The 22,057-nt window shown below is 44.2% G+C and overlaps 1 protein-coding gene across 1 annotated transcript in view; it reads right to left on the minus strand.

Moving 5' to 3' along the window:
• The window catches only part of LOC142817397 (uncharacterized), a 60,435-nt gene extending 44,861 nt beyond the window's left edge, over window positions 1-15,574 (minus strand). Inside the window, exons 1-2 of the mRNA XM_075894419.1 lie at window positions 15,315-15,574; window positions 11,367-11,521 (exon numbers count right to left, since the gene is read on the minus strand). Coding sequence (XP_075750534.1) covers window positions 11,367-11,521; window positions 15,315-15,569 — 410 coding nt within the window. The 5' untranslated portion in view covers window positions 15,570-15,574. The remainder of the gene's footprint in view (window positions 1-11,366; window positions 11,522-15,314) is intronic.
• Between the last annotated feature and the right edge of the window lie 6,483 nt (window positions 15,575-22,057).

A 22,057-nucleotide genomic window follows, 5' to 3' on the forward strand; every position in this document is an offset into this window, starting at 1 on the left:
CAACGTACCGGGCAGTCTTTAAATGTCCCTGATGGCTTTCCATTTTGAAAAAAGAGAATGGCCCTCTGTGACTCGCTGCTGAGTTTCGAAATTCTTTCATCGCTAGCACCAAGTCCCAAACCTCAATTCTTGGTACAGCTGTATTCTGTTTTTATGTCGAAGTTCCTTTTCACTCTCCTTCTGTACTTAGCTTTACCCTCTTTAGTTCTCTCTTCTGTCAGGCTGATCATTTCAACTCACAGCCACGTTGGCTGTTAAATATGTTGCTTTGCAGGAGCAATCAAAAGTCCGTTCATGAACTTTCATTCTTGTTCTTGTTCTTATTTTTCCCCCACTCCTGCAATAGCTTCATTAAGGCTGCAGTATGTAAAAATGCATAAGAAGTGTGCACCCAAGAGACGCTTTTTAGGGCTGTGCACGATGAGCTTAGTCATTTAAAGGCAGCTCTTCCATCCTTCTGGTAAGTCTGGACACATGCTTAAGTATTACAATATTTCTTAATTAGCTGGCTTCAATAGCCCATTAACTGCTGAATGACATGGAGCAGTAAACCTGAGCGCAATTCGCTGTTGGTTTGCCCGTTTATTGGGTTGATGACTCTGTGAATCTGGTTCAATGTCTTACTAATACTGACCTTTGTAAGACATCTTTTAGTTTAGAAAGGAAATCAGACTGTTGGTATGTCATTTTCTGCTTTTGCTGCCACCAACCTTTCACAAGCCATAACCTTTACACTTTTTTTTTACAAAATTCTCCTAAGTCCATGCGAGTGACCTTCAACGGTGCAGAAAAGTGTTGTGATTGTACCATATGTTGAGTCAGCTGCCTAAACTTTACTTTATTAGCCTGGCACTCATGATATGACTATCTTGTTGTTTCTTCTTTCATGCCAGATCAAGTTTACTGCCTGGTTAGCTTCATGTATGTCCGCTGGATGCCGTCATGACCACCCAAATGACAACAGTTATGATAGAGATTGAATATTTTTTAATTAGTATGAATGGCACTGTGATCAATCCTGCTTGTGTCAGTATTAGAGCTTCAGTTTCTTCTCAGAGCTTGACAGCATTTACGGTTTTACACATTAGCTAGTCCCAATACAGACACTGTACCACCGTCTTTCGTGGAAGCTTCTGAGTGCCTTTAGGATGGCCGGTGCTTCTTTCTTTGTTGTCGTGCAATCCACTCTCGCTTTGTTAAACGTGTAGCTGCGGCAACCAACCACACAAAGTTAGAAACTACTTGACAGTCTTTCATCTCGCTATTAGAGTATCACTCCTATTCACTATTGTGATTCATGTGTATTCAGCTTGAATGGAAAAGCAGTCTAGTAGACTAAATGCGGGATTATGTCACATAACTTTCTAACAATGCAAACCTCTTTCTGCTCCCATTCCTTGCGTTCAGTCTTTGACTTAGCCACTTGTGCAGCTGTCGGTTTTGCACTCGATGCTATGCCATCTCTGTGACTTGCTCTGTGATCTTGACAAACCTAAATGTGCAGGCTTCTTCACATGCAACTGTCCTAAAAAAGAACTCTACGCAAACGTGCCTCATTCCGGTATCTAAATATGACGTAAATAGAATTTTAAGAACAACGAAACGTGAATTATGTCTGTCTACCTGGTTCACAGACAAAACAAAGTAATCGATCCTATATTCTGTTGGTCCTAATCTTGAATACCGATTCGACCGTGACCTCCCAAGACGTATCGACACACTCATTCATCGCCTACGACTCGGAACTGCTTACACAAAGCACTTCCTACTTCGTATTCAGCATGCAACATCGTCAGCATGTTCATGCGGTCACGACGATGAGGATATCTGTCACCTCTTGCTCGACTGTCCGAAACACGACACACACCGAAGGCGACTAGAACAAGAACTGCATAGGTTAGATCCTGAGTGACCATTCGGGTCGAATAAAATACTAGGTCCATGGCCATCCAAAACAAACGGCAAAGCAATGAAGGTGCTGCAACAGTTCTTCGAAGAAACGAAGATTTGTTACGAATACTGAGCGGACAAAAGTGAAAAGTGAGCGTGTAGTCTACGTGTTTGTTCTGCCCATATAGGAGAACTTTTGCTCTCCCCCATGTAGGACTGTGTATATGCTATTGTTCTTTTTTCATATTTTTATTTGTACCAATTAAGTGGAAAGGGGTAGCCGTCGCCAAGTAATGGTGACAAAAACTCCTTCGTTTATTTTCTATTTCAATAAAAAAACTCTAAATGGGCTAGACAGCAGGTTGCTGAACTCAAAATTTAAAACCATTTTGTTTTATCCTCTGCTACTTCTAGGCTGGCCCCTGAATCAATGTGGATCAGTGACCGAAGCTGGGATGCTGCCGCGTACTGCTGCTCGGCTCAGTGTGGACAAGCACTGCAATAAGGACAGCATCCGCCTTTGTGGACTTTGTATACATAATTTTTCATTCTGCTTGACAAGAAACTGTTGCGCAGCATGACCTTTGCTAACATACGAAAATGTAAAATGAATCCTTGAATTGCCAGAACAAACGTGCTCCCATGGAGACTTCATATTTACTTTGAATTAAAAAAATCGCAAATACAGTTTGTAGTGCTGGATGTTTTCGCCTTCACTTAACCTAAAAGAAGCAAAATCTGGTCTGTTAAGTCATCTGCAAGCACAGTTACAGCACAGTACTGTCTGTCATCAGAGGTGAAATCAAAGTTGAACCCACCTAAACTTTTCGAGGGCTGGGTGTACTTTCCACTGCGCTATGACTTCAATTTTTAGCACGTTCATAATTCTTGGATTGAAATGCTTTTCTGCTTGTGATATTTTAAACTAGAGAAATTTCATAGGGTAAGCCATTCGGTCTGTCCTGTCAATTTGTCTGCTGTGTTATGGCTATGTAGGTCAGTTGGTCGAAAATGTTTATCTGTTGCAAAATACGTAAACGAATATGGGTTAGTATATACAGAAGGAGGTCCCATAGCGCAAGGCTTAAAGGCTCAAGGCTCCTGTGAAAAATATACATGTTGATAACTATAGAAAAGTGATGACTAAAAAGTGGCAAGTTATTATGATAGAAATAAATACAAGGCAAACTTGTAATGTAAATTCAAGCTGAAATGGTAATAAAACAATCTTCAGTAATTAGACATGGCTATGAAAAAGATGGCGGTAGAATATTGAACAAAAGGGACTTCAATTAATGATACACCAGACATCTCAAATCTACTTAAAAGTGTTGAATGACAATTGTTGAGTGCATAGTGGTATTGAATTCCAAAAATGTATGGCAGCAAATATGGTAGTGTGTTTGCCGTAGTTAGTGCGTGTATGTGGTAGTAAAAAATTATTGTTAGAGGCGAACCTGGTGGGCCTAGCGTTTACCAATTGAAATTTTCGCAAGGCATTGGCTGTTATAAAACCGTTAAAACACCTAAATACAAGAATCCTCAACGTAGGTTTGAATAAATTACACACTCTTAGTACGCTATGTTGCTGAAGAAGTTGGGGTGCGCTGGTGAATAGAATACTGAATGTTAGGATGCGAATGGCTTGGTTTTGGAGACGTTGAAGTGGGATGATATGAGATGGATAGGTGTTTGCCTATGACGTGATGCAGTTGGTAATATCACCATGGATAATGGCGTATTATACCTTAAGCAAAGTTGAAGCAGAGTCATTCTTTAATGAATGTTCTGATACCTTGAGCTATCCTGTGTCTTATAAGTGAAATGTGATGATAGTACTTTAGATGAGCATCTAGGAGTCCCCCCAAGAATGTGAACTTAGTGGAACAAAGATGTCTGTGGCTCTTGATAGTAATAGCCGGAGTAGGTGAAAAGTATTATGACTCGAATGGGAGTTAATGAAGTGTGTTTTATTTGTGTTAATTGTTAAACCATTAGCTGTGCACTTGTTCTTTAATAATAATGGTGTCCAAGGACTTCTGCTGTGCAATTATAAGAGCTCTTTACATCCCATTGCTAATCTGAGAAAATGGCCATTGTGACCAGCATGTCGTTGCTGTCGCGTATTCAAGACCAGAGCCCTACACCAAGAACGTCCATGTTTATTTCTACCGCTCATGCCCTCCCATTTTTCTTTCTCTTTTGTTCTTCTGCTTGTTGTCGCGCGTTCGCAATCATCCGCAACAATTGCCTCATTCGGGAATTTGTTTAGAACTCTTCACTCGTTCACCATGTTAGACAGCTTGAGATGCAAGCTGCTTTAAGGATCAATGGGTTTTGTCACATAGTCTCCATCAATAGTGGCACTTGTGTACTGCTCTGCTTCACCAAATGAATTCACAATAAAACAAAAAAGGTAGCTGTTTGTAGTAGACTTCATAATTTTGCAGTTGTACATATTTCTGCATCCAAAGGCGGATGCTGTCCAATTCTGCATATTTCTAAAAAATGAAATTTCAAATTTCTAGATTTATAGATCTAAACACCTCTTGGAGAGACATAAAAACTAATATTATCATGTGGTCATGATGTTGAAGGCTGCAGTAGTCGGCGGGGTTGAGACCAAACTTTTTATTTTAGCGAAACTTTGCCTGAAGTATGGAAAGCCAAACTACAAGCAATACATATTCTGCCCTAATAGCGGTATACAGTGCGTCGGCCATCAATAACCTGACAAGCAGTACAGTGCATCTGCTTTTATACAAGTGCTATTGAAAATTCTGGGGTTATTGCTGGTGGCTGCGTAAGCACTAGACTATTCGCGTCCTGTCCACAAGCTTAACACTGTGATCTCAAGTTATCACGGAGCTCCTGAAAAACTGCTGCACCGAGTGTTGCTTAGAGTCTTTGTGGGTGAAACCCGACTTTATCGAAATAAAACACACGTGGCAATACGCATGTACTTAGTTGTCAGACTTGTCAATTATTAGCTAAATTTATCGTAAGTAAAAAAGATTTTTTTATCACGAAAGGCCAAAAAAAAAAAAAACATTTGAATATGGCGTGTCGTACTGCATGTGTTATTGCTGTGAGAAACATATAAAGCGATTCACATACCTGTAATAACAATATACGTGAACTTCACATTCCCCAAGCAGTAAGCAGTGGCAAGTAGTTTTTTTTTTAATTTCAAGACATCTTATGACAGCCTTTATTAATCTTCTCATATCCAGACTTCTCTGGCAAAAACAATTAACTTATGGCATTTTCATTTTTTTTATTCCAGGACAACATTGAAATGTTGATGTGAGGTTTTACATTTGTTTTCATTATTGTTTTTGCAACAAAGCACTCAGAGTATGTAAGCATTTGACTCAACTTGAGCCAAAATATGGATGCTTTCACAGCTTCTCAAAAAATACATTTTATTGATATTGTCACGGGGTCATGACGTGGCCGAAGAAAGGAGACTTCGTGTTGGGATTTAACTGTTTATTTGGGCGAACCTGTGCCCGGTAAACGGAAAGTCCAATTACAGCAGCAGCCTTGCACAGATAGCAGTCTCGGACTGATAGTGGTGAAGCGCGTCGGCATTTATACCCTTGCCGTCGAATGTTCTAGCGTTATCGCTGGCGGTGGCGTAGGTTCTAGAACAATCTGTACCGTTCGCACAGTGGGCGTGATCTTATCGAAATGATCTACTACAGTCCGGAACCTTCTCGAAAACTGCAGGCACGGTTTGCGCTGTGTGGTGTTTTGGGACGATAACAAAAACTTGGGAAATGGAACGTGGCAATATTAACAAATAGAATTTATCCAGGTTACCACTCATGATTTCGGCAAGAATTTTGCCAATGTACTGGCACTCACTGCACTTTCTGTCTGGCATGTGCTGAATATTAAAATGTGCATTTTTTGTAGTTTGCTTAGTTAAATTGATTTCTATCTCAGCAGAGGTATTTGTGCTGTCTGACCTTGTGTTTTTAACATTATTGCACAAATAATGCAATAATAAACAAGCAAGTTCTTATGAACAGGCTTATGCTTAGTTAAATGGTGTAAGCTAAGAGTAAAAAGATGTGCAATAAACTGATCCTTCTTGCTAATATACGGCAAGATTAAGAGCAACTTTCACCAGATACACTTATGTTTTTACTTGCATTGCTTGTCACAAATTGGCATCACTTGTAGCAAGGTGCGTTTTCTGTTTTCCATTTACATACCTTGAGGCATGTGTAAGGATGTGTTCAATGAGAGATGGGATACAGCACAAAAAACAAAAAAGCACTCATGATGTTTACAGATGCCCAATCACATTCACACAAAAAGATGGCGGGTCATTGGTAGCAACAACACTACTAGGGGTGTGTAAATATTTAAATAACGGACCAAATAGCATTTGCTAGTCAAATTTTATTGTACATACATGAAATAACCAATATTTAAAATAATTGGGACAACCCTGAAGCAGCAAAACATGGGATCAGCTGAAGGTTTTTTTTTTCTTTTTGTAATCCCTGAACTACCACAATAAATGCAGCCCAAGTATTGGCAGAACTATTGATTCTATAACCATTACCACATAAAGCATATTTACTGCAAACTGCACTTTCACTCTGTTTTTACTGTGGTGGAACTGCATCACAATAATCCTTTCCTGTTTTCCAAATTGAAGTTACGGACTATGACTGCATTTAGCTTCACGAATAAAAACACATGCCAGTAAGTCTCTTGTTCACATGAATTGTTCTTACAGGTACAGCTTTCAACACTTGATTTTTACATGCTCTCTGTGCCAGGGTATATGTTGTGATAATTTTGCCTGTTTCAATAAATCTTCAGCTGAATGCATAGTGTTTGGTTCAAAAATTGTTTAGATTTTATGCTGAAATTTTACATAAAAGCTGGCAACAGAGTTTTAACTTGAACAATGGAGTTGCTGAGGCATTTTCACATATAGTTGAAGAGTATTTTGAAGGCTCTGGTCGCTGCTGTATACAAGCTTATCACAGTTTTCATACTTGTAGTATTATTTGGTGACAGCTCGTGAATATCTATTTCAAGTAAACTGTTTTGGAGTTCTAGGATGATTTTTAAAAAGGTTTCCTTTCTATCTGAAAACTATCAGAAGAGTATTAAGTTAACTTAAGCGTTATTTTTTGTTATACCGTTATTGGATTCATATTGAATTCGCTTTTGAAATTTACTACTCGCAAACCACTTGCTTGCGCGCGTCTGTAGTACGACAGTGTTCATGCTGTCAACGCTTCACCGCTCTACATGCATGCATCGCGGTGAAGTGAGCAAAAAAAAAAAAAAGCTGGCTTGAGGCGGGTTCTTTACGTGCACAACATACAGTAGATTTCGAATTGTATTTGGCCTAGAGGGAATACGCTGTCACCCACGTCCTTCCCTCCTCATAATAGCGCGGCCTCTCGCTCCTCATGTGAACGGAATTGCTTGGTGTGTTGATTGGAATTGGTCGGCGTGTCGAGTGACACTACGAAGACATTCGTTTGCAGGTCTATCGAGAAGTTGCTACACATATTCGTGCTTATCATTTGGCATCGCTATCATAATCAGTATCCGTGGCATTCACTACGAGTAGCCTAAGATATGCCAGAGTGAGTGCAAGCTGAGCGATCGCGTGACGTGTGCGACGTAGGCACTCAAGTGCTTTGAAACCGGCTCTTTGAGCTGCAACAAATGCTTATCGAGTTACGATTATTGTTATATGGTCCACGCATGAACTCTTCAAACCATCATCATCCGTTTTTCAGTGCATATCTGCGCCGACTTCGATGCTTTCGGCGATCGTTGCAAACGCAGCAACGAGTCTTGCGGCAGCGTCGACACAGGCGTGCGCATAGCGTTTCTGTAGCACCTTGGTAGCACCAACTACTGGATAGCGCCGTGGTCCCATTCATCGTAAGCGGTTTGCCAGTACGCGTGCGAGCGTCAACTTTGTTCTCGCTTTCGTCGTGGCGTCTTCATCAGCTGTGCCCCCGCCCGACACACGAACCCACGGAGGAAGGAAAAAGGTAAGGAGAGGGCATGCCCAGCCGGCGCAGGGCGTAAAAAATGTGGCGGAAATGACATCATGGCGGCCATATTCAGTAGGCACAATGGCGGCGTTGTTATGGTTACGTGTTGCGCAGTGAAGCTGGTCTAGCAGTGAGCGGCCGCGGCTGGCGGCGGAATGTGTGCCTCCCCAGGTCTCGTGCTGAGCCGTGGCTGACAATATCTGTGCTCTGCGCCACGTTATTGGTTACGCAGTGTTCGTCTGGCTGTTACATTACTCTTAGCAACGTTTACAAATTTCTTTGTCCATCACGGGGTTTCAACAGTGCGTAGAACAAGTGCATATCCATGTGTCGTGCGGCGGATGACGCGGATGAAGCAGTTAGTGTTCAGCGAAATGGCGTTGGGCACCATGACGAAGCTGAATGACGACGAACGCCTTGCAGGTCAGTGACGGTTGAGCAGTGCTCCTGCTTGTGACAACGGACGACGCTGTTGAGCCCAGCAAGACGCCGTGAGGACCATGTGCACATATGTAGTTTCGTGTTGTGTGTGTACAGTAACAACTTGCATGTGCGTATTAAAACAACTTTTCTGTTCCGCTTGGTACACTCTCCACCAGCATTGCATGTAATCTCAACGTAACACCAACCACGTTCAACTGTCACTAGCACCATGCTCAAAGTCACCACGGTCGCAGAATTCTGACGCAGGTGAGTTTCACGCGGAACACGGACACAGTGGCAGGACGGTGCGTCAGTCGCGTGGCGGAATGCAACCGTAGAAGGTGCACGACCGATCGTGTTGTCTGTACAGTTGCTGAATTAATGACGTGAAAGCACTCGCCGTTGTCAGTGCATCTAGCGCGCGTTCTTTCGTAATTGCATCGTTGTCAGCGAGCCGTTACTCTTTGTTATTACTCGGACGAAGCGATTTCACTGAAGGTGTCCCGCTGGCTCTGAGTGATGAGCCCAGTTCCATTAGTTTCGGATCGTCACGACACACGCGCTGCGCAGCCCACGTGCTTTCCGAGCCGGAGAGGGAGCCACGCCTTCTGCTTCGCCTTCATATGTAAACAAAAGAGGAGAATTTGCCTACTCAATATGGCCGACTTCCGGCTTCATCGCGGCTTCACAACGAGTGACGTCAGGGCCTCTCCTTACCTTTTCCTTCCTCCGTGCACGAACCCCTGCAGCATCGTCCTGGGCGCAGCCAGGTTTGCTGACGACATTACGCCCGAACCAATGAGCGCGCAGCTTCCGAGAGCCTTGTAAGAGCTCCTGGCGCAGTGCATTGTGGGTGGGTCTATCCGCTCGCCTTTGTAAACTCGCCACCTCGCCACCGTGCTCCCTCACGTGAAGGGGAAGGCGTAGCCCGTCGTCGTGACTCCGCCCACTTCAGCCACGTGACACGGCGTCAGCTATTGACGCCATCCGCGAACTCGATCAGTCGCAGTACAGAGGCTAGAACGCTTTTCCAGCCTCTCTAGTCGCAACGCACTTCCGCTTGCTTCCATGCCTGGTTGTTTACTGTTTAGCTGGTGCCCATGCTTCTCCGCAGCCCAGTCGCTCGATTTGAAGCTGACAAAACAGCAACGTTTTTTCAACGTGTTGCAAGCGTCAGGGCAAAGCACGTGCCGGCCGCTGCAATGTTGAGCTGTAGTTGAGCGAAGAACGTGCGCGCGACAACTGTGAGGCCAAAACTGTATCACCGCAGTGCCAGGAAAGAATGGGCAGTTTTTAGTTGTGGGTGAGAACAGGAACTGACGTTGACTTCACTACTGCTTGTTGAGACCAGGTTTAGACCAATCGACGAGCTGTTTGCTGCGTCGAGTCGCCGATCACCCACTTTGCGTCACTGTGCGCGGAAGGAGGATCGGTTAGGCGTAGGAAAGAAGCGCGCGAATCGTGCCAGAGGCTCTTCGTAGTGCGCAATTTAGAACACGTGATCGCTGCGGTCTACTTTACGAATTTCCGACCTTGTTCCGGGGATGTAAAAAAAAAACGTCAAAGCCGTTTGATTGGCCCTTAAGAAGGTTCCTTATCAGATCAAGTAGCAAATTTTACAAATTCTACTTTGACACGGTACGTTGCTCTGTGCACAAAAAACTCGCGAGTCTCTTGGTGCGCTGACCTTACACGGCTAAAGGGTGAAAGCAGTCTTGTTCTCAGTCGAGGTATTGTTTCTGCTCCGCCAGCTTCACAAATATTTATGCACCTAACGTGGCTTTCCAGTGCACTCAGGATGGCAGGCAACTCCCGTGGTTTCGCACCGCCCTCGCGATCGGCTCACTGTTGAACACGTCACGATGCCACGTGTTGACGCCATCATGTGACGACACTGTGACGTCTTCATAATGACGTAAAAGACATGAGTGCGTGATGTCATAACGTGATGGTGACTTTTCCATAACTCGTCTTCAGGACGCCGACACAGGACACTGGTTAATATTTCAAGTCACGTCGAAGAATGATCGAGGGCTTCTGCCTTAAAGAGACCGTCGTACCAATACAATTTTTCAAATTGGTTCATTACGGGCAGCAAAAACCTATATCTCGAAGTGGCACCAAAACACGATGCGAAGAGGCGAGCTTCAAACCCTTGTCACTCGCCCCATCTAGCCTTCACAGGGCAAGTTGTTTCGCTGCCATTCCCCATGCCGAGTTGGAGGGTCACATGATGCAGACATCATAGCATTTCGTCAGCACGTCACGTCATGTGTGCATGGCATGCATCTGCACACGAGTGGTGTTGTGTTGTTCCGTCATTCTCTGCGTTGTACTGCCTGCATCTACGACATGCCATCATCAGTAGTGCACGCACGTTTGGAGAGACCGTAACTGTGCGAGACCACGTTGACCCGCTAAAGCTACTGTCAGGGAAAGCGCACCTAACCTTGACAGTCCTGGTAGTTTTCACCAGGGCCAGCTGCTTTAAAGCAAAGCTGGTACAACGATGCTGAAGATCACGTCCTGCAACACCAGACCACTGAGCATCACGGTTGGTGTTGCAGGACCAGCGTGAATTGCCAGCGTGAAGATTTGTATACGGAACAGACGCGTTGATGTCTCTGAGGTTCAACGCATGCTTTTCACTGAGCAAAGCAGTGTTCTTTACGCCTACGGGTATAGAGAGCATTTCGCTCACTGAGAATTACAACCAGTTGTGCAAAAGAATGTTACAAAAAAAAAAGGCTCCGGTAAAGCCCGAGATACTTGTTGCAGTTCCACGCCGTCACTTCTTCCTGCAAATTAACGCGCCGACAGTTTCCTTTTCTTTTTTAGACTGCAGCTCTGACTTTCAGTCACGCCTTTCTATAAGGAGTGCGAGCGCACCTCTCCCGGTGCAAAGAGCGACCATCTCAGTCGCATCGGAAAGTTTTCCGGTGGCATTGATTGAAGAGGATCCTGGGGGCGCACATTGTTAGAACCAAGCAAAGCCTAGAACATACACACCGTTCGTGGTTGTCACCGAAGCGGAACCGGAAGCGAGCCTTCCCATCGACGGAATCGCTCAGCTGGGTGTCCCTCAGGCAGCGGTCGTTTGTTCCGAATGCTCCTTCTTTTACGGTTCGGTAAAGCACGTACCAGGTGGAGCCCCGAGACAAGCACTGCGAGCAGTGAATAGATGTTCGTCAAAAGACCGCGGAGTTGCCAGACGCTCCTGGTGACACTGTGAGTATATGAGCGTCAGTGAGACATACCTGTGAACGTTTTTGAAAAGGCCCGCAAACCACCTCTGATACTGTCACGATCAACAATGCGAAACACGGTCAGCGTTACGCACCACAGGTGCCCCACAAATTCTAAAAAATTGATGTTCTCCTCTCCGGGCCTTTGCGTAACATTCAGCTGTCTCAGCGTTTGCCGTCTGCTCAAACGTTGTCGTCTGCCCATGTAATTCACAAAAAGAACCCGATCGCTCGCAGCTATACGCACGCTCGCCGCTCTTTCTCAGCGCAAAGTGAGGAGTACCTCTCCGCCAGGAGGAGAGATGAACTGAAGAACGGAGCATAGCGAAGGGCAAAGCGAGTGAGGGCCTCTTTTACGCTATAAAATGCGTGTTACTCCGCCATTGCGCCACAGTTTCGGAAAATTATCACGGCTACGGCCCGTTCAAGACTCGGGTGCAACTGCAACGATACAAATAACCTTTGACTACTGGGTGGCTTACCGGTAATTCAAGTTTATCTAGAAATTTCCCTGCAGTATCCAGCACACCATACAACCACGTTGAAAAAGGAAGGTCGTTTTTTCAATTGCTTTCTATCGTGGGTTTTCGCTTCGTTGAACTGGTGGCTCGCCATGACATGGCGAATATAGGAAATGTCACACTTCTCTCATTTTTTTCACGAAATAACCTGCACGATCTATGCATGTTTGGTTCATTCGATGGTCCATCGGATTTTAAAGACTCTATTAAAGCAGCTCTAACGAATGTAACTTTTTCTTTTTCAGTTCTTTTTTCTAGCAAGGAGTAAGTTGACGAATTTTTCACAAACTGCAATGTTCTGCAACCGCTTTGAAAGTTCATACATCATTATCATCACCATCATCATCAGTATTATCATAATCATCATCCTGATAACCACCATAGAGTTTTTTTTAGAATTAACTAGAGGGGACTCTGGTACAGCAATCATTCTGCAGCAGCGACCATGGCAATTATGCGTATGACACGGCTTCGCCTATATATAGTCTTCGTGCTTACGGCCAATGAATCGCACTTGTAGCTTCGTTTATTACTGTGTTTTTATTTTGTTTCGAACGAAATAACAAATTTTTTTTAACTTTGTGAGCTCATTTGAAAATGAGATCCTAAAAGGTGACGGTGGTGAATTGCAACTGCCAAAATTTTTCCGCTTGTTGTTTCCTGAAAAAGCAGCTTCAAGCCATGCGAAGCCTAACAGAACGTAAAGTACGAAGACTAGCCAAATTGATATACTACCCATTATTATCCTGCACGCTGAAGCGCCATGCGTTGCAGCTCCCATAGACACTAGCACCAGAGTACCCTCTAGCGTATATTTAGGAAGCTCTATGACTGCGCCATACTGCATGCAGGCCAAAGGCCTGTCTCATCATCCGCCAATCAACCCGGTCTTGTGCTTTCTGCTGCCACGTTGTACCTGCAAACTTTGCAATCTCATCGTCCCGCCTAACTTTCTGTCTCCCCTTCGTGCACTTGCCTTGTCTGCAAATTCAGTCAGTTACCCTTGATGACCAGTGGTTATCCTGCCTACATGCTACATTCCACGCCCATGTCCATTTCTTCTAATTTCAACTATGATATTCTTATCATCAGTTTGTTCCCTTACTCACTCTGCTCTCTTCTTGTCTCTTAAGGTTACATCTACTGTTTTCTTTTCCATCGCTGGCTGCGTCGTCCTCAATTTAAGCTGAACCTTGTTTGTAAGACTCCAGGTTTCTGCTCCGTAGAAAATACTGGCAAGATGCAGCTGTTATATATCTTCCCCTTGAGCGACAGTGGAAATACCAGTCATGATTTTAGAGTTCTTGCTGAATGTACTCCACTGCATTTTTATTCTTCTAGTTACTTTAATCTCGTGGTTGACCTCCTCGGTTACTACCTGTCATAAGTAGACATATTCCTTTACAACGTCTCCAGCGTCTCTCCACCTATCCCAAAGTGCTGTTTTCTGCCGAGACTGCTCCACATTACTTTAGTTTTGTGCATATTAGTCTTCAGACCTACTATTATGCTTTCCATGTCCAGTTCAATAATCATAAGTAGTGATTCGTCCCCTTAGTTAAAGGAAATAAATGAGGGAAAAGGAGGTAAAGCAATCGTTAAAATAAATTAAGAGGTCTCGGGTGCGGCCTCATTGGCGACCACCTGCCGGTAATGCACTTTCTCACCAGAGCAGTATTGGCCACCCTGGTGCAGTATTTGTCCACTACTTCCCGTATGAAAGTGACAACCAATGCTTGGCCCTCAGTCTCCACCGGCTGCGAAGCAACTGTTCATAGTGGCGGTCAGACCTGCGAACCTGCGACGCAGCAGAAGGTGCTTATAATTTTTGGGCCTGACAGGACGCCATTGGAGTCTGAACTTGGCTACGTTCAAGTCAAGAACGCTATCTAGTGAGGCTAGTCTAGCTGTGCTATTCGAGGAATAATATGGTGTTACATGGGATTTAATAGGGCTCAGCGAAATGAGGAGGACAAGTGATGCTTTTTACAGTGCTGAAGAACGGACACGTCCTATGCTACCGTGAATTAGTTGACAGAAAAGAACCAGGAGTGGCGTTTCTTTTACTCAAGAATACTGCTAGCAACAAAGAAGAATAACATAGCATCAGTGAAAGGGTGTAGATAATCATAATTAAACTTAACAAAAGGTACAAGATGAAGGCGGTACAGGACTACACGCCTAATTGAGCCGTGACCATCCTTTGGTTCTATACGATTTTACGAAGACGTAGAGTCAGCCATTAATAAAGCAACAACACAATATCCTATTCTTATGGGCGACATTGATGCCAAAGTAGGCAAAAAAAAAAAAGGCCGGAGACCATGCAGTGGGGGAATATGGCATCGGCTTTAGAAATTCCAGAGGGGAGTTATTAGTAGAGTTCACAGAACGTAATAATTTACGGATCTTGAATACCTTCTTGAAGCCGCCGGGGTACCTCAGTTCGTAGAGCATCCAACGCGTTATTAGAACGTTACTGGTATACGGTCTCTGCCCACGGCCTTATCTGTGCATCCACTCTGCTTTCTTAACGTTTACATTACAATGACTTCTAATGACATTCCTTACACTTTACTTGGCATGATTATTAGATCTAGTTATTATTCACGCGAGGAGAAGCACAAGACAGGGGAGCTCCCGTCCCGTCTTCTACAGTTTCTCTGTGAGGGATTGCACTTGAGCGCTATAATATCAAACGTAACTTAGCATTCTCGGCTTCAATAAACTAGACAATTCTTGCTTCAGTACCTGTCCTCCGTACTTCCCTTTTTGTGCATGTGTTCCTGTTTCTGCTGCGCTGCTTTTTTACCGTCAGAATTTGAAAAAATTCATCCTGTGTGACATCTACAGTGCAGTAATTCTATATAGTAAAAATATCTCGAGTTTTACGTTCCAGAACCAAGATATGATTATAGGATATACTGTAGTGAAGATGTCCGGAAATTTCGACCACATGGCACTCCTTACCACGCACCATCGCCACATAGTACACAGGCCTTTTTTATTTCGCCTATATCGCAATGCGACCCCCATGGCAGGGAGTGAACCCGCGACCTTCGGGTCAGCACCCAAGTGCCGAAACCACTGCGCTACTTCAGCGGGCACAGTTAATTTTTAGTGCGTGGTTGTATATTTGTATATTGATGTGTTATTCTTCTTTACAAGGATAGGAGACGTAGTAGCCTCACCTTGCCCATGTCCTGGTAGGGAGCAAACTCGGGCTTTCCTTCCACTGCAAGCCCACTGGGGACAGCAACGGCCCAGCAACAGGTGATTAATGCGCCCAAGGCGGTCGCAAGCAGCCACGCGGAACCCATGGAATGGACGTCGACGTACTGCAGAACGGAGATTTTGAAGATGGTTGCAGCCCCGGCCAATACTGCGTAGAAACTGGAACGCGGCTTTAATTGCAGCCAGGCGAGCATGATATATAATATACCCATTTCAATTAGCCTCTTTCTTTTTTCACTCGTTCCCCCATCGTGGCGGCAAAAGTTCGCTGAACTCACGGTCCAGCAGGCGCGCAGCAGCCACGCATGTGGTGCACCGCCAACGTAAACATTGGGGCACGCGGGCTCGGTCATTTTACGTACCATCTGCATTTATAGGGCATCCATTGCGAGCACGAGCGCATTGAACTTAGCGGACTCACTTCCTTCCAAATTCGCTGTACCCACCCATGGAAATTGCCACTCGTTCATGACATGTGTATATTGACATCCGGGGGTAAGGACCTCCATTCGTGCATTTGCCTTGTTTTTGTAACAAAAAAGGGGGAAGAAATGTACCAACCTGTCTTCAATGTAAAAAGCTTTGCTAACCTCATGGTAGCGCTTGTCGTATATCCTTATTTTGTGTTTTTAATTTGTGCGCTGCCCAACTATGAATAAGTTCCGACTGACCCACCGCTCAGTTCTACTACCCCTTAAGGTACTTTACCAGAACACAGCGCGCGTATGTCAAGTTTCGCCCGTCGGAAAATGTGCCTGACGTTAAACTAGCGTCGCGTTAAGGGACGTGCGCAGCTTACACTAACGGCAGGAGTTGAAACCAAGAGAGCAGCAATGCTTTGATCTAGCTTCTAAGTTTATCAAAGTAATCCCAAGCTTTTGCTAGAGATGCTTATGCTGGTCACGTGACTAGTCACATGCCTATGCAGCCACACCTCTAGTTGTTACATCATTTTGGCAGAAATATGTCCCGTGACTATATAATGTCAGCACGTCATGTAAACTAGTTACATGGTTGGCTACAGCTTTGGGCAGGAGCATGTACGCCGGCTAGATTCTTGGTTTTAATGGGGCCATGTCACTTGTGTAGTTGTTGCGTGGTTACGCCGGGAACATGCCATATGAGTAGTGGTTACGGTATGTTACAAGAGTTCAGCAACAGGACTGCTTGCTACGTGATTTTTTGTCCCATGACTAGTTCTTACGTGGACATATAGGTGGTTTCCAAGCTGAGCAAGGAAAGTACAGCTCGCCGGGCGGTTTCTACGCAAAGCGAGGTGAAGTCATAGCTATATGCAGTTTCTTATCGAGGCGACACCTGGATTTGCCAAGCTTCAATAGCTCTGTTGTTAAAACAGAGACAAAGAGACGTAAGTAGTACACTAGCTTGTTCTGTCTACGCCTATTTTTCATTTTGTCATATTATTTTACGCACTTCTCATCACAATACTGCATGTTCGCATTTCTCTATCATCCCTAATTAAAAATGCAATACCAGCTTCAGCAATTCAAGCATTCGACCTTACGCAGAAGAATGGTCACCGAGTCACATTATAATGAATTTCTGGACATCTCTGGACTTGCAGGCGACGCCTTTCCTGAAGCCGAAGCAAGAGGATCTATGTAAAACGCCCTGATGGACGTGAAAGGACCATACCCACGAAGTGACATGAAATCTTAGTTGAGATCGCTCACGCAACATAGTGCAATGTTCACTGGTATAAACCAGCTAGATATCGAAACAGGCATCCGAGGCAAACAAATCTTGAAATAACTTTTACAGCAGCATCTCTATGCTGGGATTGTACGGTGCGTTGTCGTCATCAAGAAGGGGCACGCACTCTCTTCACTGTCTTTTCTTTCTTCGTCCTCTTCTTCTTTGCTGCCAGAACAAGTGTGACAGTTTGGTCATGTGTGCTGAAATAAGTCCATTCACGAGAGAACGAGTTTAGAGAAACAAAAATAAAGCGAAAGGACAGAAAGAAATCTCTGGCGTAGGGACAACGCGGCCGTCTCCATGCTCCACGGGAATCGATGTAACGTGAAGCAGCCAGCAAGAAGCAAATCATGTTGTACATACCATGTACGTCATGATGTGCTTATTAGGGCCCGTCATTTGCGTTTGTGATACAATCACGCCGCGCAGTACCGATTCTTTGTGTATATATTAGGTTAGCGAACTGGCCGCGAGCGCATCATGAGCGTGCCGTGTATTACAAGCCGTACATGACACGCATATCTTGCTTTTCATCTTACCGCTTCTCACTTATGTTCGTCATAGTCACGTCACCCAGTACCACTGTGGCGTATATCGAGCTAGGGATACGGCCGCGAGAGCATGATGAGCGTGACATGTAATACACGTCGTATATGACGTGCATGTCATGATTTGAATCTTAGCGCCTGTCATTCATAGCTGTCCAAGTCACGTCGAGCGAAGCAATTCGCAACTTTCACAGATGGTGGCGCCGCCATGCGGCAGCCGTCATAGCTGTCGTTTGGTGGAGGCCCGCGCATCCATCTCATGCCAGCGTTCAGTTGGCCTCACTTGGTGGTTCGCTGGTGCCACCACTAAAATTGCCATTTAGTCACTGGCAATTTTAACTACGTTTATTGTGAATTTGGTAGTGAACTACCGAAGTCAAACAGGTACTGCGAGTTGTAGTGGCGATAATTTACTATTTATTGTTTGCTCAATGTGAGCTACAAGTACAAGAATCACGAAATGTGTTGGGTGGCGCTGTGCACACACCGTACAGTCAAACGCGAGGTTTCCTGCTGGGCACGAGCAGTAACCCTGCAAGAGAGGTAGAGAGGAAAAAAATGTTTGTACTCACGGCATTTTAGTAGAAGCATAGGCGCGCGCAGGGTTCTCCTTCAGGTGAGCGCGAAGGCTCGTCGAAGTGCCCCACCCCTTTATTATCTCATTTTATGTGGGAGACATTCTTAGGTTACTGTCTGCACCCATCCGTGCGCACGTGCGTGGGTAGAAGTGAACAATCACTTCTCATCAAATATTTTTTGTGGAAAGTTGGATTTTAAATTTATTTTGCACTCGTCACTCCTTTTCATTTGCTTATCACCGGGTGTCGCTTACGTGGCGTTCCGGCACAGGTGACAGATGGGATTAGGACTGCAGGTTGCCGGGTGATGTCGTCAGGCATTGGTGAGGCGGGTGGTTGAGGTAGAGTCCGGAATGGAGTTTCAGGTTGAGGAAACCATCACTCTCCATCAAATGTGAGAATACCTTTAGACGCCCAGGTAAGGCAATCATTTAATGTGCTGAACAACGAGACAGCAGCCAGCGATTTCAGCAGAAGCAGCACGAGCCTCCGCAACAACAAACGTCCTCTTCGTTGTTCCTTCAGCAGTGCCCCCTGGTTCAAATCCCGGCTGCGGTGGCTGCCTTTCCGATGAAGGCGGAAATGTTGTAGGCCCGTGTGCTCAAATTTGGGTGCACGTTAAAGAACCCCAGGTGGTCGAAATTTCCGGAACCCTCCACTACGGTGTCTCTCATAATCATATGGCGATTTTGGGACGTTAAACCCCACATATCAATCAATCAATCAATCAGCAGTGCCCATATTGGTCACTATCTATCTATCTATCTATCTATCTATCTATCTATCTATCTATCCGCCTACCACATTGTGCTCTTCTGATGGACTGTACAGCAAAACCAGTGTTGTTGCATGGATGCATGACAAAGATTCAGGAAATATCACGAAAATCGTGATGTACTCGTCATGAATGGCCAGATTTACGTACCCTGGTGTCATTGTGACCATTTCGTTAACTAGACATATGCGAAGCTTGATACGGCATGATAAGAGTGCATGACGCTCTCTTATCAGGTCCTAACGCGCAAATAACGACACGCCTGACATATACAAGATGATTTAAATTGCATGGTTCGAGGCACCCGTGGCCGTTTCATCAGATATGTACCGTGATTGGTATGAGCGACATTTCTGCATGACTAACATATATAACAGTTGCTAGTACGAAAATAGTGGCATGCATGTCATGCATGCCATGACATTGATGCATACGATCATAGTTGACATACGCCCGTTTCACTTGCTAGAGGTGTACCAAATTGGACATTGGCTGACATGACTATATGAGGAGCATAGGGACAAGTGGTTATATAAAAATTGTGGCAATCCTGTCAAACAAGCATGACTTGCATGCCACGCCCATGGTGCACTCGCGGCCGCTTCGCTTGATTGATATACACAGAGCACGGTATTGCGCGACATGGTAGTGTGACGAAGACAAATGACCAGTGGTACGTGAAAATTATGGCATGCAATACACGTGCAGCATAATTTGCATGGCATGCTCATGGAGGGTTCGCGACCAGTTCACTTGCTCGATAGGCACCAAAATTGTCACTGCATGAGTTAATTGTAAGGCTAACAAATATGCTGGATAATAACATAAAATTAATGATATGCATGCCATGCATGGCATGGCTTACATACCACGCTGATCGTGCAATTAGAGTTGGTTCGCTAGCTCACATGACATTTTTTTATTCTTCCAGCGATATACATTCGCTGTACAACATTTTTTAGGCGTGCTTGGATGAGATTGGCTTATTGCCTAATCGTATGAAATGTTTCTGAATGTTAACAAAAGTACCTTTCTTGCTTTCCCATTGACTTTTCTTGTGAATATTTTACTAACGTATGGACCGGCCTTTGTTCCACGGGTAGATTCATTAATGTATCTAGGCATAATACACACACCTAAGCTTAATTAGAGCTCGCACATTGAGTATATAGCTGCTAAAGGTTCACGTGCAGTTCGATTGTTAAGACGAATCAGCAGCAGTCGGTTTAGAATGCGTAGGTAGACATTGTTCATAATCTATTGTATGTCAGTCCAACATCAGAGTTTGAGTGTGTATCGTTCTCTGGGGAAGCCGTTTGTAAATTACGCCTTCTTTTAACCTTAGTACGTGAGGCGCTACGTTTATGTCTCGGCCTTCCAATACTTGTCGCCAACAACATACTTTATCCAGAAATGTACCTGCCATCTTCTCAAACTAGGTTTCGAAGTTTAACAGTTAAAACATATATAAACATCTATGCTTCCCCATGTAGTCGCTCTCAAGATATGTCTCTTAGTGAGCCGTGCAGATGTTTTCAATGTGAGGGGTCTATGCTACATAGGCCTCAACTAATCTTGGCGGAAAAGCTTTTGGAACTATTACAAGTACCACTTCATGATGTAGTTTACCCAAACGTACTTAATTCCTCAGCAGTAATAGAACTTGATGATATATATCCAAAGAACGCCAAGCTATTGCCCACCAGATATTGAAAATGGTTGCTGGAAAATTGTTGTTGGAAGAGCACCTCAGGAGCTTGCGGATAAATCCAGTAGTAGCCACAGATGCTTCTGTAACTGACTTGAAGGCCCGGAGTGCGAGCCTATTGATGCTGATGCTGATGACCTTAGATGGATGGCACTCACCCCTAGAGAGGGATAGGCCAAGGACCGGGCAGCAGGATACCTAAAAGAAACTAAAATGAAATTAAAGCCAATCTCAAAATTTAATTGATATGTGGGGTTTAACGTCCCAAAACCACTATATGATTATGAGAGACGCAAAAAAGAAACTAAAATGAAATTCAAAATTTAGTTTGGAGATAACACTGCCAATAAACGTAAATGGTTGCTAAGCAAGCGGTCAAACCATCTCTTGCTCTTGACAGACATCGCTACGAATTATAAACTAAATATCTGAAAACGTTAGGGCTCGCTAGCACGGTAAACTTTTAGTCGCATTGATGTGGTCAAACACAGTGGAGCATACATCCCTGTGGCAGTAACCAAATGAAGTACCACCAAGTAATAAAAGTACTCGTAGATTTACTTGTATTTCTAGATTTTGTAATGGGGCTACTAAAAATCTTTTTCTGATAAGAGTAATCATGACAGAATAAAAAGAAATGTTCAGTTATTTCGACTTTGTTGCAAAAAATGCACAGCGGCGACGCCTTGAGTCGAGCTTTGTTAAGGTAATAATTTAGTTGTGGAACTGTACAGCGCAATCCGGTATAAGTGACCTCTAACTGGCGAGATACACACCACTGTTTATTCCAGCAGTACCTTAAATGCTCGACATCTTTCAATTTATCCAAATTACCTATTCCCAATAGCAAACAAGCATTTCGGAACCTTAGCACTGTCACGTAAGCCGTATCTGGCAAAACTTGGATGGTGGGTCCACTCAGGGATACTGCTGCTAAAGAGTCCACCATTTCGTTCCAATATAATCCTCGGCGGCCTGGTATCCCATAGCAAATGCAGTTTTTTTTACGTGTTTTGGTACTAAATGCCAAACAGTATTCATCAGCTCTGCATTTGCTGCCGCAGAAAGTCCATTACATACTGATAATGAATCTGTAATGGTAACTGCTGATGATTCGCTTGAGGGCAATTTGCGTAGGGCAAGAACAATAGCCAATAATTCTGCAATGAATACAGGGGTATAATCTGGGAGTCGAATCGAAAAGGACCAGTCAAAAGAAGGAGAGAAGATGCCAACCCCAGCCTTTTCATTAGACACATATGCATCAGTCGCAATAAAATTGATTATCTCTAGGTGAGCTAGATAATCTGTTAACTGGTCATTTAAGTACCTATGTACCAATTGTTTCGCGTTATGAGGAAATATATCATCAAAT

The sequence above is a fragment of the Rhipicephalus microplus genome, chromosome 5 (genome assembly GCF_043290135.1).
Source record: "Rhipicephalus microplus isolate Deutch F79 chromosome 5, USDA_Rmic, whole genome shotgun sequence".
NCBI lineage: Eukaryota > Metazoa > Arthropoda > Arachnida > Ixodida > Ixodidae > Rhipicephalus > Rhipicephalus microplus.